The 26,992-nt window shown below is 45.9% G+C and overlaps 11 protein-coding genes across 11 annotated transcripts; 5 read left to right on the forward strand and 6 right to left on the reverse strand.

Annotated features, from left to right (window-relative positions):
• C8R40DRAFT_1177691 (uncharacterized protein) lies at positions 1-1,293 on the forward strand (the record flags this gene model as incomplete). The annotated part of the gene is made up of 4 exons (XM_046232719.1): positions 1-258; positions 314-899; positions 954-1,142; positions 1,193-1,293. 4 exons carry the CDS (start codon positions 1-3, stop codon positions 1,291-1,293), a joined length of 1,134 nt encoding a protein of 377 aa, XP_046079626.1.
• Positions 1,294-1,402: 109 nt separating this feature from the next.
• Positions 1,403-4,058, forward strand: C8R40DRAFT_823186 (uncharacterized protein). Its single transcript, XM_046236341.1, has 21 exons — positions 1,403-1,770; positions 1,827-1,845; positions 1,895-1,907; positions 1,964-1,970; positions 2,030-2,043; positions 2,094-2,148; positions 2,203-2,246; positions 2,293-2,337; positions 2,392-2,423; positions 2,478-2,512; positions 2,565-2,589; positions 2,643-2,654; positions 2,721-2,782; positions 2,834-2,934; positions 2,994-3,110; positions 3,164-3,210; positions 3,260-3,266; positions 3,332-3,498; positions 3,607-3,623; positions 3,684-3,736; positions 3,786-4,058. The coding sequence occupies exons 1-20, from the start codon at positions 1,732-1,734 to the stop codon at positions 3,711-3,713; spliced, it is 888 nt and encodes a 295-aa protein (XP_046079627.1). The 5' UTR covers positions 1,403-1,731; the 3' UTR covers positions 3,714-3,736; positions 3,786-4,058.
• Positions 3,966-4,186, reverse strand: C8R40DRAFT_1027155 (uncharacterized protein; the record flags this gene model as incomplete). The annotated part of the gene is made up of 2 exons (XM_046223095.1): positions 3,966-4,042; positions 4,099-4,186. Coding segments are annotated over 2 exons (165 nt in total), but the record flags the coding sequence as incomplete, so codon positions are not given.
• Positions 4,187-4,692: 506 nt separating this feature from the next.
• On the reverse strand, positions 4,693-5,552 carry C8R40DRAFT_823075 (uncharacterized protein). Its single transcript, XM_046236340.1, has 2 exons — positions 4,939-5,552; positions 4,693-4,822 (listed from the first exon to the last, which is right to left on the reverse strand). The coding sequence occupies exon 1, from the start codon at positions 5,359-5,361 to the stop codon at positions 4,966-4,968; it is 396 nt and encodes a 131-aa protein (XP_046079629.1). The 5' UTR covers positions 5,362-5,552; the 3' UTR covers positions 4,693-4,822; positions 4,939-4,965.
• Positions 5,553-5,743: 191 nt separating this feature from the next.
• C8R40DRAFT_1163941 (uncharacterized protein) lies at positions 5,744-7,042 on the reverse strand (the record flags this gene model as incomplete). Its single annotated transcript, XM_046230428.1, has 3 exons — positions 5,744-6,360; positions 6,417-6,644; positions 6,709-7,042. The coding sequence occupies 3 exons, from the start codon at positions 7,040-7,042 to the stop codon at positions 5,744-5,746; spliced, it is 1,179 nt and encodes a 392-aa protein (XP_046079630.1).
• Positions 7,043-8,635: 1,593 nt separating this feature from the next.
• Positions 8,636-11,197, reverse strand: C8R40DRAFT_1061715 (glycoside hydrolase superfamily; the record flags this gene model as incomplete). The annotated part of the gene is made up of 18 exons (XM_046225441.1): positions 8,636-8,698; positions 8,782-8,855; positions 8,911-9,223; positions 9,276-9,309; positions 9,362-9,378; positions 9,431-9,490; positions 9,540-9,603; positions 9,675-9,709; positions 9,779-9,817; positions 9,888-10,022; positions 10,103-10,164; positions 10,219-10,285; positions 10,346-10,369; positions 10,432-10,553; positions 10,620-10,743; positions 10,794-10,828; positions 10,892-11,057; positions 11,114-11,197. The coding sequence occupies 18 exons, from the start codon at positions 11,195-11,197 to the stop codon at positions 8,636-8,638; spliced, it is 1,518 nt and encodes a 505-aa protein (XP_046079631.1).
• Positions 11,198-11,810: 613 nt separating this feature from the next.
• C8R40DRAFT_1134678 (uncharacterized protein) lies at positions 11,811-13,305 on the reverse strand. Its single transcript, XM_046229318.1, has 4 exons — positions 13,079-13,305; positions 12,971-13,025; positions 12,471-12,914; positions 11,811-12,365 (listed from the first exon to the last, which is right to left on the reverse strand). The coding sequence occupies exons 1-4, from the start codon at positions 13,100-13,102 to the stop codon at positions 11,971-11,973; spliced, it is 918 nt and encodes a 305-aa protein (XP_046079632.1). The 5' UTR covers positions 13,103-13,305; the 3' UTR covers positions 11,811-11,970.
• A 2,270-nt stretch (positions 13,306-15,575) lies between these two features.
• On the forward strand, positions 15,576-17,080 carry C8R40DRAFT_823379 (uncharacterized protein). The gene is made up of 2 exons (XM_046236342.1): positions 15,576-16,321; positions 16,374-17,080. Exons 1-2 carry the CDS (start codon positions 15,719-15,721, stop codon positions 16,815-16,817), a joined length of 1,047 nt encoding a protein of 348 aa, XP_046079633.1. The 5' UTR covers positions 15,576-15,718; the 3' UTR covers positions 16,818-17,080.
• A 710-nt stretch (positions 17,081-17,790) lies between these two features.
• On the reverse strand, positions 17,791-19,880 carry C8R40DRAFT_1156512 (uncharacterized protein). The gene is made up of 3 exons (XM_046229613.1): positions 19,657-19,880; positions 18,818-19,609; positions 17,791-18,767 (listed from the first exon to the last, which is right to left on the reverse strand). The coding sequence occupies exons 1-3, from the start codon at positions 19,840-19,842 to the stop codon at positions 17,964-17,966; spliced, it is 1,782 nt and encodes a 593-aa protein (XP_046079634.1). The 5' UTR covers positions 19,843-19,880; the 3' UTR covers positions 17,791-17,963.
• Positions 19,881-22,574: 2,694 nt separating this feature from the next.
• C8R40DRAFT_1061849 (uncharacterized protein) lies at positions 22,575-23,279 on the forward strand (the record flags this gene model as incomplete). The annotated part of the gene is made up of 1 exon (XM_046225448.1): positions 22,575-23,279. One exon carries the CDS (start codon positions 22,575-22,577, stop codon positions 23,277-23,279), a length of 705 nt encoding a protein of 234 aa, XP_046079635.1.
• Positions 23,280-23,721: 442 nt separating this feature from the next.
• On the forward strand, positions 23,722-25,604 carry C8R40DRAFT_999318 (uncharacterized protein; the record flags this gene model as incomplete). The annotated part of the gene is made up of 2 exons (XM_046236807.1): positions 23,722-25,094; positions 25,145-25,604. Coding segments are annotated over 2 exons (1,833 nt in total), but the record flags the coding sequence as incomplete, so codon positions are not given.
• Positions 25,605-26,992: the final 1,388 nt, after the last annotated feature.

The following is a 26,992-nucleotide window of genomic DNA, read 5'->3' on the forward strand; positions in this document are numbered from 1 at the left end:
ATGGCAAACAAAAGATCCTGGGAAATCTTAGATGATCTTCGATTCATCCCACGGAGCGATGAGGCTTTGGAGGAGATATCCTTCGATACTACTCCGTACCTTGATGCCCTTGATCATTCGGTGCTTTCCCCTCGTGAACTTCTTCGTCGTGAATACCAATCTGTAGCTTGGACTCAGCGCACTAGGTTTCTTATTGAACCATCGCAGAACCTAATCGCTGTATATCCAGATATTGGTGTCCCTACAGCACAAGATGTGGTATGCCCGGATTCAACTCGAATTACTATTATTTCTGATAATTGTCTGCGGATAGGTTGCCCACCTTGTGATCCTCGCGACTCGGATCTCTCAGGATCATCCTCACGATCGAGGGCTCATAAGAGATCTCAAAGCAACCTATACCTGGCTTCAAGACCATCAATATGCCGCTGGAGAAGAGTTGAGAAAGCACCAACATGAACGGATTTTCTTAAACGTCGACGATATTGACTCATACTTCGAAAACTGGCAATGGCGTTCCTCTCAGGAGCTCATCCTCAATCTATCGTATGATTCCTCGAAACGTTTTCGAGTTAGATCCTTCTTGTCTGAATTCAGACAACTGTTGGGCGTAGCCGGAGTTCGCCGCCGCGTAGATGTCAATTTTGTAGACGAGACGCAATTTGGAGATCCCAATTTCGAAAGGCTGCGAGCAGGGGGTAAGCTCCTGGACATTGAATTACGTCCTGAATATACTACGGAAAACGAAAAGTCGAATCCTCTCCGGCTCAAGGCACATGCTGCTTTCCTTGCAGCTCATGTTCCGCACATTGAAACCGCACTAAATGGAGTTTGGAAAGAGGCCACATCAGGCGTGCTATCATTTCCGGGTACGTATTTCGCTGCTTGTGCTTTCCTCGGTAAGTGTGATGCTTGGAACCTCGAGACAATAACTCTAATGCGTTTGAACACAGATCTTGTTTATACGGGAGATTTAAAAGATGAGCGTTCACCTGAAGACGATGATGGGATGGAGCTACTGATGGATCTATTGGAAATGTTGCCAATCGCTCATGAGTGGGGTCTCCCTGCGTTGAAGACGAAGTTGGGATGGCTTATAACATCCAAGTATCTTTTCATCCAGCCCGAGACGCTTAAAATGAGTGAGTCTTCGCACAATTTTCATACCGTTCCGTTGACAATGAGTGTTCAGTTCGAGATGAAGCTCAAACATACGAGGCACTAGGACTGGTGAAGGCTTGCGATGACTTCGCTGAGAAGAATGCGGGAATTCTGCCCGACCTAAAGGAGTGATCTCTTAAATGCTCGCACATATTGCTTTACGCTTTGTAGGTACATACATATTAGATAATGTTTCGCGGTCATAATTATTAATAAGCTGTGGGCGCTTAAATCCATGAGACTCTGGAATCTGGATAATCATTACCGCAGTTGCGACGACTCCCAAGACAACTGCGTTGCTAACATGAGTCTCCGACTGGGATCCTTATTGCTGTCCGAACTGCAGCTAGTTGAAGCCTCAGCTGCCTGATGAACGTCTGGAAAGCTGTTGCTAGGCATTGCAAAGATATCAAATCTCCTCCCGAACTACGATGCCTCTGCTGTACACATCTGTACACATCAAACCATCTCATAGGATGGTCGAGATCTCACGATCCTCCTTCCGCATATATAAGTCAAATGACACTTGCTTTTCCTGGACCATGGCCTCTAGTCATATATCAATAGCGGATGGATCAGAACGAAGACTTCTTCGGGGGCCGTTCTTCGGTATAGCATACAAAGAATTCCTTGCTCTTCACGTTGATTCATCTCTTGATTTCCAGGGATGCTTTTGTCAACCATGTATGCCTTGCCTATCTTTCGAGCAATTTTTGCTGAAACTTCAACGTAGACTCCTTGGAACTGTAGGCGCCCAAATGTGGTTCTACCTGCATCAAAATCAGGATGGTCGACTACTTAGGGTGACGGTGGGTTGCGTTCCTGCCGTCTCAATACTCATCTTCCATGATTCTAACGGGAACTTCAGGTCGCGGTTCTCCTGTAAGAGGCTGCGGAAAAGATATCTACTACGACTTACGGAGGCAGCGTAGCGTCTCCGTTCTTGCTTCGAATTGTCTCGACATTGCTACAACGTTCAATTATACGGTCAGCATCTTGCCCCGCTCACCGACTGAACAGATCTGACCGTCATACATCCAGGTTGCTCATTTTGGTGACACAAGCGCAATGGATTATCTTCCAGGGTAGATGAAACTGCTTTAAATTCTGCCTCGTTTAAGATCTGTACAGATATTTTGTTGCCGAACTAGTTCTCAGTGGTGTATCAGTTTTCGTGTAACCCTTTTCTCATTGCAGCAGCGAACTTTTGGTCTTATCATATTGATACAGGGTGGACATATTTTTCGCATCGAGGATTCGACGTCGTGAACACCTTTTCTACTGTTCACATTCTCTTGATCTCTTATCTTTTTCAGTAAACCAGCGCTACCGCTTCATATCGTGTATCGTTGTATATCTCAAGTCCTTATAGTAATTATCTAGAACTCACTAGTGAAACATAGGTGATAATGGCTATTGCTGCTTTGGGTAAGCTTGTGTTCAAATGTGGTATCTCGCTGTTAATTAATGTGTTTCTGCAGCGTGTGGTTGTGGTCAGTACATCATGATCATGATCCTTTTTCACCTACTGAAAACTCATTGTAATTGGGATGAACTAGTCACCACCGGATTTTTATTCAATGCACCGACAAGATTAAACCTAGATTCTCCATGGGTCAAGGTGACTAGAACTCCAATATCCCCTGTCCGTGCTTTGTTTGATATGGTCAAGTCCCCAATCTTCGCTCAAAACATCCTTCGCGCCTGTACGGCCCTCATTAGCTCGGGTGCAATCTGTTGGGGTTACCGATCCAGTCAGGCAATGACGAGAAGGTGGCGTCAAGTTCAACCTACCTCCCTATGTTTTCTCAGTAGCCTTGGCCTATCTGTAGAACCGAGTCTGTCCTTCAACAAATACTGCAATTCGCGGTGACTAGAGGCGTTCTACTAGTCGCAGCCCAGATTGTAGCAGCAATCATGTTTGAGGTCGAGCCAGAGACGCTAAGATGGTTTGTACACCTCGGACTGCTTCTCCGGTACTTGGAAATCATGGGTTGATTAGGATGATATTTCATATGATGTTGGACAAGATCTATGTTATTACCATGAGTGAACCTCTATCTTCATTTGTACCGCCTCATTTTCACTCCCATTGCAGTGACAATGTACGCCACTTTTAAGCCATACCGATATCGTAACCGTGACTGACGTTTAATCGGGTCGCATTCAGGTTGAACTCCCGAGCGAGTTTCCGCGAGACGTTGGCCCTTCCGGTGACTGAGTCCGACTTTTTACGCCGCTCGTCCTCCAACAAGCGGATGCGTAACGTAGCAATGGCTCCATTGCAAAGTCCCCTCGACGTGATTCACCATCCAAATCACGCGCAAGCCCAACCCAGTACTATTCAAGTTCGTAGAGTCTCATGACATCGATTTTATCGTACTGAGCTCTTCAGTTTCTTTCGCAGTCTGCCCCGGAGTTGGAGATTGATATTGATTTGGACAGTTTTCAGTCCGGAAAACGTACGCCCTTCTCTCTCTCCTTATCTTCTGGCCAGTATCGTTTGTTTACTGCTTCACTAGTATCAGGAATATTGGTGTCGCGCGAGATGATCACTGCGATTGATTATGGTAGCGTAAGTATACTGTTCTCTCAGCGCGTACATACTTACTCACCGACCTCAGCCACTACCCAAGTCACCAACTGTTTAGAGGATACAGGCACACCATCTGAAGTACAGCATATTGTATATATTGTCCACTATCCGAAGAATATTTCTACTTTCAGTGTCTGGGATGCCAAAAAGGATGATTGGAATGTAGTTTGCTCAAGTTCTTCAGATTATCTCCGGGAGACTGACAATCGTGTTTCCGGTAATGACGACGCATGTTCGAGCTCACGTTGAACCTTCTTCCGCATCCCAGATATGGACATGAAAAAGCTAAAGATCCTTGTTCAATATTTTGGACATCTAGACAAGTAAACTGAAGGACGTACGGGTAATACCAGTATGAGTATTCGTATGAATGCGAAGACTACTAGGACGACTGAAGCGTTTGAAGCACTCGGGGCAAACATGCTTCTTTGTCTGAACGTCGTAGTCATTTTCTACATCCAATCCGAGTCCACCATCAGATGATCCTGCACGATTTGAAGTCGAGACCGGGAACAGACTGTCGGGTGAAACCTCGCCATCACTGTCGTGCTGATGGGTGTGTTTATGACGGGATTTCTCCATTTGTTTTGCCTGATTCAAGAGCTCTCAACGAGTACATAGAGATCATCTTTATCACAACTGACCAAAATCTCCAATCGGCGCCTGGGTGGTAAAGTTATTAAGTGAACTAACCAAGACGGTGTCAGACAAAAGGGCTGCGATGGTATGAGGGCGTACACGTACTCGGAAACATCTCATCAATACTGGGAAGCGACATTGAGGAGAGATGCCAGAGAAGAGGGGATGGATTGGATGAGGATATTCAAATGAGTACTTAGTATCTAAAGCAGGGTCAGGACGTCACGAGCCAATGTGATTTTCTATGAGCAGTGTCAAATAATCAGCGCTTATATATCTTGTGATGGGTTGTGTTCTTGTCATGTATATCGCAGATATTCTATATGGGTGTTTCGTATCTGCTTTTGAGAAGCGAATGTGTTAGATCCCTTAGGACTGCAGGAACATCGTGGGTGTTAGTGTTCCTTTTGCATTGGGATCAGCGCTCTGTTATTCGAGGCAACGTTAAACGGGTATCAAAAGAGATGCGGTGGCAGCGGGGTCGGGAAGGAGGAATTAAGGTAGACCGTATATAGGATCGTACCCATGTGAAACACACTTACTCTCCCCAGGTTGACGGTATTGATAGATCAATCAGATGCTTGAAAATCCTCAAAGGCGAATCTTTTCTTCCAACATATGCAGACTCCCCCTTCTGAAGCTAAACAGGTGGGAGATAAGACGACAAACTGAAACTGAGTAACATATCTCATTCGCGCTTGCCAGTGGGTAACGTTATGATTGCTGAAGGGTAAATGGGATGAACTCACTGTTGGGGGTTTCCTGTTAAGAACAGTGAGTGGTTTCCCGATTATTCTTGCTCTTCCAGGAAAATAAACCAAAATAGGAGAGTAGGCCACAGAGATTCCATTTCGAGAGATTATGATGCCGGCCGAGGCCTGCCGCCGGCTCTTGCAGACGCAGGTACGATCACATGCCCGTCGCGTTCTTCGCAACACCGCGGCGATGCGTATTACTATCTCCATAGACTATTCGATCCATAACATGGGCTACTATAGTCCATGTTCGTGTTTCGTAGATCACACAGTAGCTGTACATAAACGACGAAAGTGCTGTCGTAATTCAATATTGTGAAGTATATACAATGCGTGTCCGTTCGTAAGTAGTACCCGCTAATGTGTATCGTATGTGTTGATATCGTATGTGGTGTCCCGTGTGTTGTCCCGTTCGTTAGCCAATTTAAAATCGTTGAAAAGAAGAAATACAAATGCTTGAGAAAGCCAGAAAGCCCCAAAGTTTACAGAGAAAGAAAAGGAAAGTGACTGAAAGCAGTGAGCACAACGCAGCGAAGGTTTTTTTGACATTGTCCATAACCGAAAGGATCAGAAGGCTGAAGTCGACGCAAGTTCAGGATCGTCCAAAAACTAGATTCCCAACGCTGGAACCCGAGTCCTTGTCGACTTCCACACCGACAAGACGGCATTTCTCCCCCAACCAATCCACCCTTCGGATCCCTCCGTCCCATCCACTACCCAGAGAACGACATCTTCGGTCGTACGCCCGCGAAATCTTGCGTTGAGCATGACTTCCACGACCAAGCGCGTCCCACTCTTCCGGCGTGGCCGCGTGCGAGAGCGTGTTGTGCACCGCATGGAGGACGTCAGCACAAGACACGGAAGTGGAGGACGGATGGTGAGAATTAGTAGGTGACGATCCACCCAAGTAAAATTTGGGAACAGTCTTTTTCTGAGAAGAGCACCCAGCATCCACTACTATAGGCCAAGGAAACTTGCTGCTTCGAAGAACGAGCCTGGACATGGTAGGAGGATCTGTAGCTGGCTGGTTGAGCGTATGTGTAGGTATAGCACTTCGAGTACTCCGGTCGACGATTGTCTGAGGAGACGGTGGGCGAGAGACGTCATAACAAATGGGTGCACGACTAAACTGGGAGGCGGCGAGCAGAGGGTGCATGTGAAGCGTAATTCGACGTTTGGGGTTTACGAAGGAAACATGAGCATGAGAACCTATAATAAGAGATGATTAGGTCAAGGCGTCTCATTTAATGCCGCTTGCCACTTACGAGATGGTGACTCTCCAGCATGCCATGTATTTGTCTGTTTCAATGCAGGCCGTGCAGGAACGCTCCCGGAGCTCGATGTCCGTGGAGCCATCGGTGGTCGACTGCCCGGATTACTGGAGGAATAGCTATAGCCATGGCCAGAGACAGAAGATGCTGGATAAAGCGAAGAATTGGAATTCGTGCGCGAGTTGCTCGAGAGATCAGGAGTATAAATTGGGTAAGGAACGACTATAGAGTCAATACGACGATAAGCGAAAAATGCCATGGTAGGAAGAGATAATTAAACACTCACACGTATCACCAGATTGATAACTGACAGATCCAGAGCGCAGCTCGAGCGGACGCATAGGCCGTGTCTTCGAAGAGATTGGCGTCGAGTCATAAGTGTTGTAACGCAAAGGCGACGGTCTTTGGGTTCGCGAAGGACTTGGCATTCGTGCTGATGAAGTTGAAGTAGTATAAGAAGTAGCGTACACAACAGTGGGTTTCGAAGTAGAAGAGGTTAAAGACCGGGAATGACTGTGGCTTTTTGTTTGCGAGCCTTCAGAATGCCCCTTTGATGAGGACCGTGAGCGTGAAGACGAGTTGTTGTGACCACCGAACAAATTCCGGAGATAGGACGCCATGCTTGTAGTAGACAAAGGCGGCCAAGGACGAAAATTATGGGATGGTATAAGTCAGGGATGGTTGAGACTTATATACCGAGATGTCAATAGAGTTTGTCAGGTCCCAAATTTAGAATATCACTGGTCTACGCAAATCGAGAATGGTTCATTTCGGGTGAGAACTTTCAGATAATGTAGTAAAAAAGCGCACTAGGACAGGATGTCGCGCTCCACAATCGGTTAAAGCGCTCAGGAATTGTCTGGGTACTTTGCTTACAGCCGATTACCGATAAATGAGTTGAATGGGTGACTAGCAGGTGATGCACCTGAAGGCAAGAACTTCGTTAGCGAAGCTGTTGTCGAATCAGATCAGAATTACTGACCGAAGTTACTGGATTCCCTTTAGCTTTTAAAGCTCTCTTTAAGTCTCCCTTGGTGGTCAAAGGGCTCCGTCGAGCCCGGCTGCATTGCGCATTTCATTTCGGGGACTTGCAAAGAAGTTTTCAATCTTCAAAGGCGCATCCTTAGATGCCCAGACTTGTCGGATCGTACCACTAAGAGTGCGCCGAGTATGGTTAGGTAATGTCGCAAATATTCGGTTGCAGCCGGGTCGTAACGCTGTACGAACCGATGCATGCCTCGAGGGGGTACAACAACACGTTGAAAACTCGTGTGTTGGCTGAACCTGTTGTTTTTGACATAAAATATTCAGTCAAAGCAGCTGAAAGGGTATACACTGGGATATATATGTCGACAGCCTGCCAAATTTGTATAATGTCGGAAAACAAAGGCGCATATCGACATTTGCTAGAGCAGAATCAGAACTGTTGTTAGAAAGACACCTGCGAAAATAGAAGACTGAAGTTGATGTTGGAGAATATCAACCACGTTTGTCTGACTCATCCACGCGCTCTGATGAATTTTCACAGCCACTCGACTGATGTGCACCCTGGAACTGAATTGTTTTTACTGTATGTCCCACTCATAGTAGGAGGAATTCAACTGCCTAAAACAGACGAGAAGCTCAGCCAAGAAAAGAAAACCGTCTTCAGATGTCCTCTTAGAATTTTTTTTAGCCAGATCCAAGTTATTCAGAAGTCCAACGCGTCGGAAATGAGCTGCTACCGCGCGTTGCTTTGTACATGCATATGTAAGTACACAGTAGGACTGGCAGTACTAGCTCACGACGTTCCCAATCAGGCTCGAAGTCAACGCGAACAGGAGGGTCGCGGACTTACGGCCCAACCTCCGCATGAATTGATATACAATTAGTACAATTGATCCATATTCCTGAAGAAATTCTTCACCACATATTGTAGAACACTCGAAGAAAGTCAGCCCTGTAAGGGGACAAATAATACAAACTGCATTACATGTAATGTAGTATGATACATATATGAATTGGTGACTGGTGAGGCCCATGAAAAGCGTGTTATGTATCACAGGGTCGACCACCTAAATAAGTAATCGACGGAGGTCGACGGAGGTAGCTATGTGTTATGATCATGGTCCTCTCGGGATTCGTGAGGGGTGTAAATGCATACGAATGAATCATAAAATATTCCCTCGAATACATAGTGGAAAGCGGGAAGATTAGTTCACCCGAATTGACATTTATGACGTCGGGGGTGCGTACCACCATAAAGTGGTCACCCCAACGGGAAAGGTATATGTAGCCTAGGGGAGAATGTTTGAGCATCGGAACTAGGAGCATGTGCGCAGCACAACGTTTAATCTTTTGCTGAATTTATTTAGCTTACCTGCATGCCTCTGAACGAGATAGAGGCAGTAACTGGAGTGGGGCTCCAACTTCCCGCGGGACTGGTATCATACCCTGTGTAGTAGAAGATCTCGTTAATTTAGTTGACAACAGATTTTGAAGTGCTCACAATTTAATACGACGATAGAATATCTTGACCAATCACTAGGATTTTTTCGTCGAGTGATATATGCTCCAGCTCGGAGAGTCCATCCAAGTGATCCAGTCACAGAAACGTGAATCCGTGTTCCAAAAGGTCCCCCAGAGTCCTTAGGAATGACGGCTTTCGACGCTTGAGCCATGGAATAAAAATCCTGGTTGAAAGAATAAGAGCCGTCACTATTTACAGTAACCAGACCTCTGCATCCTCCTTTGTTACAACTGACGGCGCCTGGAAGCATCGGGTTTCCATTACCATCGAGAGCGATATTCCACATGAGGCCCTGGAAACGGTTTAGTAAAAATCACAAGGCCGTAGAATCCGAAGTGCTTCACAGATTTAGCATTGTGTTCTAATGCGCCGATCCATCTACTTCTCGGTCTAAATCAATCGAGAAGAGAAATTCGACAATGAGTCTCACAGATTATCCATGTACCACTGCAAACACAACGTCGATTTCAATGGGTTTCAGCATCAGCAATAGACTAACCTTGATGTCACCCCACCAATCTGAGCCCAATGTTCCAGTACATTCAGTCAAGTAAACGTCCTGCAATGCTTGAGGTTGCTTAACCTTATTGCCACAGAAGAACGCATACCTTGGAAGGTTCAGCGTTGTGAAAGACATCTTGATTGTCTACATTTCCTTCGTAGCAATGGAATCTGTCGATGACAAAGGGGCGTTAGATGAGATTCACACACCACGGGAATACCGTTAATAGAAAAACACCCACGCTACCCCAGCGAAGGCATCAGGCGCATCGTGGATCTGTACCAACAGCGAGTAAGTGCATCGGAGCCGTCACGTCGAAGTAAGTATACTCCAAGGGGCACAGACCAGAGTTACTGGATACGCTCCAGCATCATCCCAATTATGCTGAAAGTTCATCTCGGTTAGTAAAATAGTCTGAATCAAAAGAATGAAAGCAGAAGAGCGCGGGGTCTACCTCGTAGCCGATGATCTTTACATTCGATAAACCATTGTCATTAAGCAGTGATCTTAATGCGGACCCGATTTGCGCTTCCACATCTGGTGCAATTGTGCAGGTGGGATAAGTGGGATTCGAGTTTTGAGGTTCATTCTGTAGCACCCCCCGCCCCAAGTGAACGTCAGCAACGAAAACGTGAACGATGAAGGGTTCATGCATGCCTGAATCGAAACAGCATAGATAGGAAATCCCATCGCTTGAAACCCTTTGACTGCTTTGAGGAGATAGGTCGGATCTGCAATGAATTCTTTAGGTCAAATTTGTTGAGCGGACTCGATACACTCCGTACAAAATGAGACCATATCAGGTTTTATTGAACCACCATTCATTGTTCCACTATCTTTCATCCACGCGGGCTGTGATGCAAGATTTTGGTCAAACCGAGAAGAAGAGTCATGAGCATAGTAATCAATTACCGGGGACCAAGGAAGGACATGAACCTTAAAAAAAGTATGTCAAGACCTTGCCGTCCTAAGTTTAGAGGACAGAAGAAGATTATAACAACCTTTAATAGATCATTGATCGTTTGTATGTCCCTCAAAACCTCGAAAAGATACGCTGGAGCGCGATTGATATTAAAACTGTGGAAAGACGTATCGCCATTCGAGTCATCCAAACTGTAGACTACGGCACACGTTTGAATAGAAAGATAAGAACAGGTTGAACCACGGACGAATTACAAGCCCGTACCGGAGGCGGAAAAGTCTGAAGCACCAATGGGAACGCGAACGTAGCTTAATCCGGCAGCATTCACACCATCTGTTGGATTGAACATGTAATTCAAAAGGTTCCAGTAGTTGCCCGAGTTCGCAGTCTACGTTGTCGAGATTAGAAAAAACGATCGCACAGGAACATGAAACGTACCTTGATATTCTTCAATATCAGAGCCGCGGAGTCCGCTGAAGAGATTGATAAATAGTTTTTTGTTCATACGTCGTGAAGGATAAACAAACGTTGCTCACTTAGAGATCCTCCGAAACCAATGATATCCTGATATTCCACTGCATCATCTACTACGATATTTACGCTCGTCGGAATTGAGTTCGTGCTTGGATTGAAGTTTATCGCTGTGGACGTGGTTCGCGGGAAAGACGTAAATAGGGACGATCGATCCCAGGTAGTCTGCCACTGTGCAACCAGGTCCATCAGTAGAAAGACCTTGTTATATTTGGAAATGAGCTCACAACATCGTATATCTGTTGAGTCTGGACCCGTCGAGGTATGAACGCACACAGGATAAGGAAATAGAGCCTGTGCGTTGGCGACATGGCATTCAAAGACCCCAAGAAAAGGCTGCGATACAACCACTAACGAAGACGAAAGCCTCAACTATATCGCATTCCCTCTCCTCTCTTAAGTATTTTCTCTTCGTTTGCCCCAAGTCGGATGTATCCTTTAGACCGGGGAATTGTGCCGAATTTCCTCGCGTGCCTTTCCGACCAGGACATTTCGTTTTCGAGTATATTGGTCCAGGAAAAGACTAGGAACTGCTCTGAAAGGGAATTGAAAATTGAGCATTCGACAGACATCGGAATACGAACCCGACACTTACCGCAAAGCAAAGCAGGTGTTACATAGAAAGCACGACAAAAATCCGTTCTTGGGCAGGTCGTTTGGCGTAGATACTCCATAGTTATCCCATGACTACACGGAAAAGGGACGAAGATAGCGGATGGTTTCTAGGAGGCCAGCTAGTAGTCGGTTTCGAAGGGTTTTGAGAGGGATCACCTGGACCGGGACCACGGGGAGAGCATAAGAGCACTGATATCGAGATCACAAGTTCCGTGCAAGGAACTTTTCCGTTGTACAATACGTTGTGCCATTAAAAGAGGATGATAGTCGAAGGTCATGGTAGCGCGTGAATTCTGCTTTGATGGATCAACTCATTGTACGACTGTGACGGTGCCAAGCTCCTCAACAGACCTCCAAGAGTTTACTGTACAATTAATAGAATTTACTTATACATATCGTACAAAAGAAGATAGATACGCGATGTGAGGGATAAGTACTGTAATTGAACTCGGTATTCAATATTCAATACTCAGTACCGATCGATCTCAACACTTCGAGAGCGGCGACCATATCCATGTCCATGTTTGCTAGAGCGATGATGATGGTGCCTCCTGGGTTTAGTATACACGACGACAGGAGCTTGTTGAGACTGAGCAGAAGGCATCATCATTCCAGTGCCACCATACTGCATCTGCGGTTGAGCTACGGCAGGAGGATAAGCCATGCCTGAGCCCATCGATGGATACATGGTGTTGGGGTACGGTGCGAATCCTCCAGCTCCTGTCATACCGCCCATGCTTCCCATCGTTCCTGCACCCATGCCACCCATGGATCCTGGGGCTCCCATACCCATACCCATGCCTCCCATTTGAGTTTGAACTGCGGTATTTCCAGCACTGGCCATTCCTCCGGCTCCCGGTGCTCCTGATCCCCCGAAAATATTTCGAACACGGCGACGTGTACCGGAGAAAGCAGAACTACTGGTAAGCGCAGATCCCGGAGTAGCCTGAGGCACTGTAGGAGCCATACCTGTTTGAGGCACAACAGCAGGTACACCGGTATGAGGAGCAGCGGTAGGCATAGATGCTATACCTGCTTGAGGCATAATGTAAGCCGTATTCTCTTGAGGAATAGGAGGGACTACACCGGTTGGAGGCATAGTAGAAGCTATCCCAGGTTGAGGCATGGCGGAACCTACACCAGCCTGAGGGACAGTATAAGCTACACCGGTTTGAGGAAGTGCGGTAGCTGCGCCGACTGGGGTTGTAGGCGCACTGCTAGCGGTGATTATCGGGGAAGGTGTGCTTGCAGCAACTATAGTAGGCACACCGGAGGCGACACCGGGAGCGAGTGATCCATTCATCGCTCCTGCATTGGTCCAGCCACCATATACACTGCTAGTCGAATTGGGAATTGTTGAGACCATTTGTGGATTACTGTATGTCGCGTTATACGATCCGTATTCCGCTACACCTTCTAAACTGTTAAGCAAGAGAGATCAAGATACTGATTCCTCAGACAAGACTTACCGGGTACTTGTGATTGAGATTGGACGACGGGAACCGTCGCAGGAGCTAAACGAACCTGAAGCGAAAGGTCAGGTTCACATAGAAAGATATTCACAATATAATACTCACTTGATTTACCTCGCTATAGGCCATCTCGATTAAATTAGACTTGAAGAGTTGTGGTTATGATCGTAAAAGTAACTTTAAGTAAGTGTGAAATGTTGACTCTCCGAAAAACATACGGAGATAACATATAGCGATATGAATAGAATGGTAGGAGCGTAAGAAATGACGTATACACATTTCAGCGTCGAGAAAGGAATCCTGCATCGTGACTTTGAGGGTGGAGCAAGAAGAGTTTGGAGCTAGGCGCTTAATCCTGGCGCGCGCGATACTACTTCCGTTATGTCAACGTTATGTACCATAACCATCTCATGTCGCTGAGCGTTGACAAGGTTGATCATTGCCCGAAAATAACATCCTACTCTATCCCGCTCTCAGAAAGATGACATCGAGGAAGTATGTGGGTCTCTAAATTGAGGTTGGTTCCTTTCCGTTGTCGTATACTCAATGGGTACTTACAATTCCTCTTGCAGGGCATTATGCGTTTCGCCTCGAATTCTGGCCAGTTGAAGCTCGTCTAGATTTCTTCGTCTCAAGTGTAGAACTCCTCAGAGTGTAGCTAGCAGGAGCTCGAGCTCAGCTGGGATATTGGCTGATATCGGCCAATGTTGTGCGACTCACAGGACTGGTGCGTTCATTCTCTTTGAACGTCGATGTCACTAAATCCTCTCACCGCAGGTCGTATAACAAATATTTACAGGACTGCGGACGCATCATCTCTCGTGCTTCCTTAATACCATAGAAATCGGCCATGTCCTCATCCGTCTTCGCGCACCTCTGCCAAATTACGTCCATGTAATTCATACCGAGATTCGGGCTCGATTGATCTGAGGTTGTTGTAACAATATAAGTACGCTGTGCGTCTTTCAATATCCTTCACAGCTCTACATGTCTAATCATATGACAACACAGCTGTTTCATTTCTCTGCCATAAACGACGTTCGACTCGCTGTTACAACGATCGTTCGTGTGCATGAACAGGCATGAGCCCGCTTAAGTCAAGATATTGTAGAGGCTACCTTCCTATCTGTCAAGGATCTGATATATGCTTAACTTTGCTCTACACCTATTTATTCATCAACCTGAGGATTCCCCAGGCTTCGTGCGAGGCATCGAAAAAAACATCTGGCCTCATCGGACAGCATTTGTCAAATAATGACCGACCTCCGCGAACACCCTCACCTGAAGTTTATCTTTGCATTCGGTAACTGCCCCTCTGAGCGATTCCAGCTTTCCGTTTTACACGCGTTAGGCTCTTCGATCTACTACCGTCACCACGTATCTCCTTTCGTCTTAATATCACCATCATCACGAATGAAATGACCGTATCACGCATTGCAATCGAAAACAGACTTTTGATTACGTTTTTGAAAGCGTCGTTGGGTCGTATCTGGGTCGTATAGGGTTCGGGGACTGTACTGCGTGAATATTGAGGCCGCGATTTCACACTGTGAGTTTCTTTCTACGCGTTCTCCTTAGTGAAGGTTGAGTTCTAACGGAGGAAATATTTAGCTATTCAGCCTCGTCTTTTTCTTCTTGCTTAGAAATGCACATCTGAATGAATCTTTGGGAAAGAATGGACTCGTTGCAGGATGTGATGCATGCTAACCCATGTCTGGTTACACCACGGTCATCTGTTCCAACATCAGTGTTGTGTTCACGACACCCAAGTCATTTTTGTTTGTACGCGAGCGTTTTCCCCCGTACTATCTCTAGACGTCCAATTTAACGAGTTTTGGCCGTTTGGTTACTAGATTAAAGAGGTCACACGGCTCGTGTTCATAAGTCTGGTCTAATAGGTCTTGTTTGTTGCTAAAGGTACCAGTACGACGTTGAGTAGACAAACATACCTGTGTGATGCAGCTTCTTCGACTCGTTTCTCTCCCATTTGACCAGTCACCGTGGAGACGGATGAAAGAGCGATCAAGACTCAAATCCTCTACGCCGGTAACAGTAGAAGACTGTTTCGAGTCGATACCAACCGTGTTTTGCCTTTGCAGTCCAAGGCCTTGTAAGACTATTTCATCAATTTCATTTGACCGCGACGGTCCATTCGGTCAAAGGTCACAGTTCCGCAACGACCACAACGACCATCCATGATCCAGTCAAAGGTCAAAGTTAACCTTAAGCCGGGATCAACTGATGCTGTGTTCGGGATCAAACAACTTTGCCAATTCGACCATCCTTTAGCCACACGTCAACCCGACGAAGATTCAAATTACTTACATCAGAAAATCTTCTGGCCGCTGTCTGGTGTCAGGTATCGACCGCCTTTACCTTCTCCATTTACGGGTTCAAGAGTCGAGCACCTTCAATACTTCCAGTGCTCCTGTGAACAAGGATCTGTGTCAAACCTATGATATTGAATCATATTCTAAGAATATGATAATGGCAATTTGATGGGAGGCTCGGAGATTTGCATCCGATTGTCTTGTTGTTCGACAGATTCAGAAATGTGCAACTCTTGGCCACCTTTGACCACCTTTGACCATCACGTGTTAGAGTTTTAAAGTCGACTCCAGAATCGAGGTTTCCCCTCATCCTCTTATCTCCTGTTACCACCTCCAACTACAAGTTAAATCACCTACATCGTACTGTCCAGCTCTTCCTACTTCATCATCCTTCGATCGACTCTCCTCCGATATCATGCCGAAAGTTAAGCAGAGCTCAGCTTCCCACAAAATCCCTCGTCCTCGAAATGCTTTCATGATATTCCGGGGCGAAAACCTCGAGCTCCTCAAAGCAAATACCGGTATAAATAAGCCAACCCAGATGGACATATCTAGGGAGGCCGGCAAACTCTGGAGAGCCTTGGGTCCTGCAGGACAAGAGGAATATCATGCTCGCGCTCAGCAAGAGAAGGAAGAACACGCTCGGAAGTACCCTGGTTACTTCTACAAGCCGAGGACGAAGCAACAGATCGCAGATGCTAAGGCAGAGAAGGCTAGGGGTAAGCCGGTAGCTAATGCTAAACGCAGTGCCCGGCACAGCGATGATGATGACTACGAGGGCTCGTCTTTCCGCTCCTCCTTCTCGCCATCTAGTATGGGCAGCTCAGACTTCTCCGGAGCCGATTCTTCTCCTTCGCCTTTCTACTCCGGTGAATCATGGGGATCATCCTCTCTCGACTCAGGAAGTCGGGAGGTCTCCCCTTATTCAAACGGAGCCCCTCCGCCTTTCGCTGGAGCTGACACCTGGATCCTAGATCCGAAGTTTCAAGCTAGTCTTGCTGGTTACGAAGTATACAATGTGGGTTATTCTGCGAATCATCTCTATTTTTCACTGATTTTCTACAAACCAGTCTCCCCTCGAGTCCACTCCAATGGCCGCTACGTTTTCGCAACAACAGCAACAATCCCTAGGGACATCGGTATACAGCCCTACCTCCGATGACGAGTTGTTCAAAGCGGCTTTCGATACCTTGTTGTCAAACGAATACTTTGATCCCACCACAATAGCCTCAGGCTCGAGTGCTCCAGAATTCAACCCGTTCGCCTTTAACTCGAACCAATTCGACTTATCCACGAACCCCATGGATTTCCTCTCTGGCTCTACTGATCAGAACTTCCCGCTGATCAATAACGTCAACACTGGTGGTGACGTTGACTATACGACGGACCTACTCCCCGAGCTCGATCCCTCCTTAGTCCCTGGAAGCTACTTTCAGCGGGAGGAACTCTATCAGCCCCAGCAGTCGATCGACTATCAGCTTGAATGCTATCGACTTCCCAGCTTCGACAGCTAAATGTGTCTCCGACTCGCAGCTAGGATAGCTTCTTGTTTTCTGCATCTGCTTCTTGTAATTAGTGACTAAATTTTTCTCTTGCACTTTCCTTTTGCATCAGTCCTCGTCTTCTCTACGGATTTGTTTCTGGATTAATTCAAGTATCTTCTCGCTCTTTCTATATGACATTTTCACCCCCACTTATTACATTCCGATTCATGTATTGACCGTCATCCTCCTGCATTTGTCTTCTTATCCATATATTTGTATCATTAACGGACCTGGATTGATTTCGATCTTACATTCACTCCTTCTCGCATTTGTATAGTACAGGAACTCAAACATTTTTGCCTGGGGCCAACAAACCCAGATGTTTGTAGCACTACGTACTGGGTACTTCCCCAGCCCGAGATCAAAAGAGATTACACCTCAACTATGATACACGTAGGAGCCAACAACCTGCCTCTGAAAATGCTTGAGTGTGTGGTGGTTCAAAGAACGAAGATACCAAGAAGGAGTGGTTCGAGTTAGGGTAAACCAAGAATCTCGTCGTCGCCGAATCATCATTGTCAGCGACTAGTTGATAATGGAAAGTGCGCATAGGATCAAGTGTTTGCTCCGCATCCTCCTGCAACAATGTGGGTGGGAGAAAACCCCTTATAGAGTCTAAGGATATAAGGGAGATCCAAGGATGCTGGTGTGAGATAGGGATTATGGCTAAGTTCTTCGGCAGATAAGAACCCCAGTAATGCACTTCCTGTATAACCGCTTTCGAGGATTGGTTCGACGAAATCAACATCAAAATCGCAGATCATTGCGCATGAAGGGTTATGTTGCGAGTTCCTGCCCGATTGAGGTGGGGAGAATAGCATCGGAGCTCTTGGAAGAGGGAGCCTGACTTATTGTACCTGTAGAAGGTAGAGAGTAAAGGCAACAGCTATATGCTGTATGAGATACCAGAGACAACAATATTCTGAGGTCAGAATCTGATTGTATCGATATCCAGCAACCGTGTCGGGGAAATTAGCTGGAAAGGGATTGTCAGGCAGGAGAGGTAGTATATGCTGGGGGTTGTTCCTCCATAAAACAAACAAATAATGAAACATAGTGTGGAAGCACTGACTGAGACTATCGTATGGATGCAGTACAATTCCAAGAAATATTACATCAGAAACGAATGATTTTAGTGCGTCGTCTCAAAAATTCATTTACTGTTAAATTATCATGCTCAGAGGTAATCAACTGACCGTCTAGATGGAGCTCGGGTCGCCAGACACTGTGTGTGTTATACACTCCAATCGGGTACACAACCTCTCCTTCTCGCCCAGCCCAATCATAGTCAATGAGCTGACATTCCCATCTATCCTGCTTTCGACGCACAAACACATTCGTGTCACGCAAATCACCATGAACAAAACCCAGTTTGTGAAACTTGGACACAGACTTTGTAATCGCATCCTTGCAAGATGGCTCGAGGATGTCAAAATCGTCGCATGGTTGAAAGTCACTTTCCAAGTTCTCCATTACTACCATCCACCACCCACCAGCAAGATTGGAATGGCTCAGCAGAGCTGGGGCAAAGCCAGATTCAGCTGCTGCCTGATGCGCCTCAACTCCATAAGGCCCGTATCCAAATTTGATGATAATATCTTGATCACCCTCAGTACGAGCGGTGAATACGAGGCGAATCTGGCTGACTCGCTTGATGTAGTTGAACCAAACCGTGGTCCCGGAAGACCGGTATGAGCGAGGATAAGGGAAACTGACCTGATCAGAGTCAATAGCGTAGTCGTTTGGCTTTTCGTAAACCTTGAGAAGAGAGCGGAAGAGATTCCGGAGGGCTGTCATAAATCTGAGAAGATTTTCCATAGAACGGGTATCGTACTCGCTGAAGTAGAGCGGCAGCGAAGGTGAGAGCACTTCAACGTATTGATCGGTTAGATAGACGGCACCTAGAGCCTGAACATTGGGCCCTGTATCATGTTATAATCAAACAGAGCAACAACAAAGGTTTGTGACATACCATTATGAATGACAAGGACAGAGGGAATTCTTGTCTTTCGCCAATCACCCTTGTAATTATCGTTTGAAAGTATGAGCCTGACCCCTTCCTGATCATAAAGTACAATCTCGAAGACAGCGTCACACGATCCTTGGGTGAATTCTATCTTGACCTCCACAAGCAAGGGCTTAACCAACAGATCAGGTATATCTAAATCATTCGGATCAATGCCTCCGTCGGTTTCGAACGAGCCGATTTGTTTTTTCACCACCTTGTAACCGTCAAGTAAATCGGATAGTAGCTCGTGAAACTTGGACTCTCGCTTCTTCTCGTCCTCAAAGAAGCCTGAAAGTTCCTTCAACCACCTGTAAGCGAGGGGTGACAGTTCTTGATCAAGAGCGCCGGAAACAATGTCTTCTTTAAATTGAGCAAATTCGGCATGGAAGAGGGAAATAGGGACGTGATAGAAATCGTCCTGCTTCGGCCTCCCAATGGCGATGGGATTGGATTTGTGGTCGTTGATGAAAGTAGAGGCGGTTGCACCCTTGGAAGGAGCCTTCTGGGGACGTTGAAAGATGTTCTTCACCCGCAAATCGGTCAACTTGTCCCGTTCCTCATTCAGCTGTGCGTACTGGGAATCAGGAACCAGAAAGACAGATATGGAGACGGGATCGATGGGCGGAACAGGGGCAGGAAGGGGGCCAGACTCCCAAACACGCCAATATCCGGCGTAATACTCAACAGGCGGGCATTCTGCGACACGATTCCAGAAGGTTGTGGAAGGGGCATACATAATCGGAGTTTCAGGGACCTATGCAAAACAATGAGTTCAAGAAAAGCTCTTCTTTAGCAACGCACTAGAAGAACCCATTTTCGATGAATTTGAGGTCGCTGTTTTCGAATGGGAGCTATGAAGGAATCAAAATTATCACCGGGACCTCCATAGTCGAACTTCGGATTATCAGGATCTTTCACTAGTTTATCATCTTCGATATGCGCGAACATGTATTTGAGCTCTTTGGTGGCGGGAGGTGTGGCAGTCATGGTGGCGAGAGGGCAACGGTTGAATGGGGCCAGGCAGTCACCCGGCCCGGGAAAGGACAACCAGTTCTATTAAATAAACTAGGTTTAACCCAGTGATTTCCAATGCCGTAATCCTAACCCCGGTATCATTTGAAACCTGGGCTCAAAATGTTGACACTGGGCTCGTAAGGACCCCCCAAAATCCCGAGGAACCTGGATACCAATCCGGACAAATTTTTGAAAATTATCGAGTCAAACCCTCATCAAATACGGACATTTTTTCAGATTTTTTCATTTGACTTTCATACCTGGTGCGGACAAATCGAACAAATATTTGGAGGTTGATCCTGTTCGGACACCGCTTTTATACCGGCCCGAGAGAGCCTGGTATGTCCTTATTTGTTTGTAGCGCGCGGCGGTTTTGCAACGTGTAAATGGTGTGTATGCAGCGGGCGAGGGGCAAAGGAGCATTTGAGGCTTTATACAGAATTACCATCTCTTGTACATCCATCTATTCTCAAATCAACCATTTTGTCTCAATGGACAGCTGGGATAGCTCAGTTATAGACCTTGATGAAGACAATTTCAGACCTACTGAATGGATTAACTGTGGCAAAACCTGGCCCGCAGATCCCCCACCCAGCCTTCTTATGGCTCGCGCCGAGCTTCTTATGGTCCCGCCTGATGCATTCTCCCCATTCTTTCCCGTGGATCCTATCCACATATCAGCATATCACTTTGTTAATGCAAGCCTCCCACCACGTTCATCCGATATCATCACTGGACACACTGATTTCTGGTTCAGTCGTGATCCCCCAAGCTCTGATGTCAAACAACTGATACTCCGTTCAGTCCCTCCGATGCACTTTGTGAATCAGTTGAAGGTTGCGCTTGGCTCCTACTGGCTGCAAGGGAATCAGTCAATTGTAGATCCCCGAAACGGTGGAAGTGACCGGTTCCCATTCTATGTTTTGGAGTTTTGGACTCAAGTAACAGAAGTAAGGGAGACACAGATGCACTGGGGTCAAGCTATCAAATATGTTGAACGTCAGAAACACAGTGCACCTGATAGTGAGACAAAGGTAGTCTTCGACAAAGCTTGGGAGATGTTGCACTTGATTGGATGGAATGAGCTAATGCCCCACTATAACATACATACTATATCCTTTACTGAATTCTTGGGACCCGGTTGGCTCTCAGGAGACCATATTGACCTTATGGTGGGACATATGAACCTGCGTCTCAAGCTTCATGGTGCAAAATCAACCCGGCGATTCATGATTGCACCCCTCGCTTTCACAAACAAGTTGATGAACCCAGTTATCTACAAAGCTCTTCGTAAAGGCCGTAATGTAGAAGATACTGTCCTCAAACATTTCGAGACGGTCATTATTGAAGACAGGATTGACGTTTTATACGCCCCTCTTCATGTGAATGGCAACCATTGGATAGCCATTGCTCTTGATTTCCATCGTGGAGAGGTATTCTATGGTTTGTACATTAGTTTGTGGGTTTTTCAATCGATTTGCTAACAGATTTGAATGTTGCTAGGTGACTCTCTCGGTAAATCTCGCCCTTTCACCTTTCTACAAAAGGTGGACCTATGGCTACGCAAGCGTTTCAACTGTAAATTCGCTGATAAGGGTTTTTTGATTGAGTGTGGAGTCCAGTGTGATTCATTCAGCTGTGGTATCTGTGTAGCTAATGCTATTTCGCATGCAGTTTTCGGTGATACTCTGTGGTGTCCTGATCTTGCATTAGTGCACCGTATGCAGTGGTTCATTGATCTATGTGCTGACTGTCCCAGTGTTGCTGCGATGAATTCTGGTTCTCCTTCAATGTCTAATCTTCTTCCACTCACTAGTCCCCTTCCTACCCAGTCTGATAGTACACATTTGGGTCTTGCAGATCTTCTAAACCCAATTGCTTCCATACTGTCCTCTAACTACGAGGCTGGTGAAGTGTCAGACTCCGACTGCGATGCTGATTCCGAAACAGCATATGGTTCCAGTGAGGATGATTTGGCTGTCACCGGTGATGGCCAGCAACACAATATATCAGTCTCTGCGACTCCTATTGTCTCTCAACATAGCTCATGGAATAATTCTCCAGTCTCTTTGACTCTATCTCCCTTTGATTCACGCGACACATCTCCAATCCCTTTGCTTCCATCCGATGTTAAAATGCGATCTCCCTCTCCCTTAAGTCAATCGCACACGTCCTCTACACTTAAACATGATCGGAGCAGCAGTGCCGAGATTGAGCAGGAGAAGTCAAAGTTTCAGAAAGGAGAAAGCCGATCTGCAGTCTATTCTTCGAAAGTCCGTCAGTCACAAAGGGATGGTACGTTTGTGTTAGATCAGGTGCGGTATACAGAGTGGAAAAATGGACTTCGCGGGTTGGATTCTGCAGTAGAGTACAGAGATAATGCTGTTGATTTTCGGCATTCCACATGTGGGAGATGGTATAAGGCAAAACAAGCTTATGACCTCACGCGTGCTCGTGCTCATATCAAGAACTGCTCATCGAAGTCAACAAAATCGAAGGCAAAATTGGCTGCCATCAACAGCCATAAAGTTACCAATTTCTTCTCGTCAAAATCCTCAAATACTCCCTTAGTGGGGACTGGATTGCTGTCCAAAAAGACAATGTCTAAGTACGTGGTTGATTTCTTATTGGTTCTCTTACCTCATAATGAACATGGTTATAGTGATTCAGCCCGTAAATCTGTGGCAGAGGTGAACACACCAAAGATGGTGGCTTGTTGTGGACTTACTGCAGCATATGATCCTCGGATCGAACATTATCTCGAATGCACAGGATACCCAGGTGGGGGTGGAAGAAGTGTTACGGAAATTTCAAAGGAGCTATATTGTCAGCCCTTTTCAGCCCTCGAAGAATCTCAACGCAGGCAGGTAATAATTACCCAGGAGTTGTCACATACTTGGGTGAACAAGCATCATCTTACTCCGCCTACAATCTATTCACATGCCTGTACCAAAGAAATTGAAGATACCTCCCCTCAACCTCTTCTTCCATGCATTGAATGTCGTGCAATCTATAAGTCTCGCATTTTCAAGAATGCAATTCGCCGCCCAAAGCCTCTTGACAAAAATTTCATTCATACTAATCACCGATATCAACCAGCCTTTCTTGGAAAAATCTATGCGCGAAGTATCAGTGTGAGAGAGCTTTTGGAGGAGAAGTCCAAAAACACACCTTTTGTTCGATATGCTTTGGGTGTACTTCAGGGGAAGTATGATGATGAGGTTTTTGAGGGGTTGACCCAAGCAATCCTGACGAAGTACGATAAGGAAGAACGGGGTGTGGGCATGCAAAACTTCAAGTATTCACCTGCCTATGAGGACTTCGTGAATATTATCAGAATCACCAGTCCAGCTGCATACCGCACTTTCAAAGAATGGTTCCCTGCAAAGTCATTTGAAAGCTTTCGGTAAGTGCCATATCATTATCTTATATTATTCAGTACTTCGGAATAACAATGTTTTAGACAGAAAGAAGCTAGGAAGCCAAAATTCCCTATGGAAATCTGTGACCGTACATTTGAATTGGCAGCAACACATCTTAAAAGCTTGGGTTATAAGGGACCTGTAAGCGTCTGTTGCGATGATGCGAAACTCTTTGCAAGCCTTCGTCTTTACTGGGATCCTGAAAAGAAAAAACATTTCCTCATCGGGGGAAGTAATGGCCCAGTAGAAGTCAACGATCCTGAATCTGTTGACCTTGCTATGAAGGAAGCAACGATACAGAAGGCTACAAAGGTGAGCCAACACTAAAGAATATATTTCCACATACTAAAACTTGATACTGTATCGATAGATCCGAATTTGGTGTATGACTGTTCAAGCGCCATGGTCTACACCCATTGTTCTTCATGCCATGCCCCTTGGTACCGGACTCACAGCTGAAAAGCTTGAGCCATACACCCAGGAGCTAATACGCGGGCTTATTGCATGGAAAATCCAGGTTGTCTCTTATGCCTGTGATGGTACAGAGATCGAACAGAAGATCCAAGCACTACTTGTGGAGCATGGTGATTCTCGGATTGAGCACATCATCCCTCCACCCAAAAGCTCTGGGGAAGAGCTTAAGATCATTATCCCTGTTTTCGACAATCAACCAGTTGCTATGATCCAAGACTCTAAACATGCACTGAAGACGTTCCGCAACAATCTTTACTCAGGTGCTCGACTGCTTGTTCTAGGAAATCATACTGCATTTTATGCACAAGCTCACAAACTTGCTCATGATCCCGGTACACCACTGTATCGACGGGACGTTGAGAAACTTGATTGCCAGGATGAAAATGCAGCTACTCGCCTATTTTCTGCTCATACACTTCAGTTCCTTGCTGATCAAAATCCCGAATGGGCAGGAATCATCATTTACTTATTTGTATTTGGTGAGCTCGTAGACGCATACCAGAGCCGTAAAATCAACCACGCTGAACATCTTATTATGGTCCTCCGTGCTTGGTATTTCCTCAATCTGTGGGATGAATTTCTTCAGTGTGCAGGCTACAAGCGGGATCTTTATTTTCTGTCACGACAGTGTTCAGACATTACAAGGATAGTAATTGAGGGATACATCTCCCTAATCTTCATTTACCGCGACCATCTTCCGAAGTTGGAACCTCTCATCCCTCACTTACACTCAAGTGAGACATGTGAACACTGTATCGGAGAGTCTCGGAAGATTGTGAAGGACTTCTGTTATCTGGATTTTCTTTACATGATTCCGAAGCTCCACGTCTCAGTTCGCTCTGCGATTTCACGTGCACAAACAGCAAATGGAAAGGCCAGAGCAAGTGGGTACTGCCATACTTATTTCAATACCTCAGGAATGGATCCACTTGCCCTTGCATCCTTTCCAGATGATGATCAAATCCGGGCAGACCTTGTACCTGTTGCGTTTGATCAAGCTGATCAGCTCATGATTGCTGTAGGCATTCAACCTAGTCGACTTCGGAATATGCGTGCACTGAGACAACGAGGGGTTGCTCAAATTCCCTCCATTTCAAGCTGGTATCGTTCTGAAACTGATATCCTCTTGACTTCAGAGGATGAACATGATGAACACGGTGTTGGTTCATGGAATATTGATTCTATCAGCGAGGCCGAGGAACTACAGCAGCTCTTAGTACAGAGTCAATTGGACGAACTTCAATGGATGGCAACACAAGCACAACTAGTAAAGATACAAAACCTTGCTTACGCTGCAGTAGCTCTGCAAGTTGATGAGCATATGAAAGTGTAAGTGTCTTAAACTTACAAAGCTGATCCCATCTCACGTTACAACACAGACAAGCATTTACAGACCAAGAGGAGCACAGTGCCGAGTTTGATGAGGAATGTCTAGAGCTTCGACAGTTTCAGGCAGCTGATCTCACCTCTCCATCTATCCGACCGATAATCACTACACCAAGTATCTTTGGGAGACAAGGTGCTTCTGTTACCTCTGCATCTTCATTTGATTATTCTGTCCTCATTGAATTACGCCGTGCGCATCAAACATATCAGGCAGAGCATGGTGTCCGCACAAGCCAGTCAGAATCTACACCAGGCAAAGAGTCCCCACGAGCAAAGATCATCAAAGCGATGCGAAATGCTCTGAAGGAAGCACAGGAACAGGGTTTGACCACAGGTGTTGGCCGGTCATTGAGAACAAAGGCTCTAGGCTCTAAAGAAGAATCTCCAGCTTTGAGTGGCAACGCAGCTAATGTAGTGGCGGCTGCCTCTTCTGTTGACAAAATGGTGAGTTATTCAGGCTTGGTATACAGTGGGAGTAACACATATTCTTGTAGGCAGCTCGAAAGCGCCGTGATATATTCACAAAGGCTAAGCTCAAACGACTACATGACATAGTGGAGGCTCGTGTATCTTCTCTAACACCTCTACGAGTAGGAGACTTCACACTAGTAGCGGCAAACCCGGGAGATATCAACGATATTTTCCTTGCGAAAGGTATGTATGTTGTGTCTGCTTTATTGCTTGGAACTAATATCCAGAAAATAGTCCTAACGTTCTATGCCAAGGGTGGTGGAAAGCATGGAAAACACGATGCCGTTCTTGACAGCAAGTCGAGTATTTCAGCCTTCTCCTACATTGCCGTTCAATTGTTTGAACACTCAGGCAACAACAGATTCACATCCCGGACTGAAGCAGGTTCCCTTCTCGAAACGGTGTCCTATGCTTTGCTGCCATCGATCCACGTTTTGGCACGAGTGCAGCCACCTGATCTCTCAAGTACCTCAGATAATCATACCGAGGTACAACTTGGCCAGGGAGATACGCAGCTTTACATTGATTTGCAGGGGAGTAGAGACAATATTTTCATGGCAATTGCATTGTATAAGAAGCAGTCGAAGAAGGATTCAAAGGAGAATGATGTAGAAGAGTAGTACTGTCATAAAGTATTGTATTTCGCTGAGGAAAACGAAAAAAATCAATTATATGGACCTTGATACCAAATGTTCGGACAAAAACAAAAAAATTTCACTACACCCGGGGGCAGATCCGGACACGGTTTCGGGTCTGTGTACGGACAAATTTCCAAAAATTTTGAAAAATTTGGTATCCAGGTTCCTCGGGATTTTGGGGGGTCCTGGCTCGTAGGCAGGTAACGCACTCGGGAAGGGCACGGTTGATTTTTCAATTTTGATAATTTGTTGCCGGTTTATTGCCGGTCCGTCGAATTTGATATCTCACCATCGACACTTTTATGCATGCAGTAAAAGTATTTTTGTGGCCTTCGAACTCTTCAGTGAATACACAGTCATTTTTCTGCCTTCTAAGTACCTCAGGAATGATAAACTCCTCAGGTAGCACACCCGGGAGAAGGCACAGTGAAACTGATAGCCTATCCTTGCATCATTGCCCATTGAATGACAGTGTCCTCCAGCCTTCAATGCATTTCCCTTTAGGCATTTATTCCAACTATTGATAATGAAAGATGCTGTACCCTATTCTTTACATGAGCTAGAGTATTTGGTACAATAGCTCTCTGTGTTTTTGAACTGTTCATGATCTGTAAAATCTGTATTCTTCAAGTTGACTAAGAGCTCAAAAGTGTCAAGGTTTAACTCAGTAAAGTAACTGAGGTGTTCAAGAGGCATTCCATTGTTGTCTACCTAGGTACTATATAGTATAAT

This window comes from Lentinula edodes (assembly GCF_021015755.1).
Source record: "Lentinula edodes strain Le(Bin) 0899 ss11 chromosome Unknown C8R40scaffold_68, whole genome shotgun sequence".
NCBI classification, from domain to species: Eukaryota; Fungi; Basidiomycota; class Agaricomycetes; order Agaricales; family Omphalotaceae; genus Lentinula; species Lentinula edodes.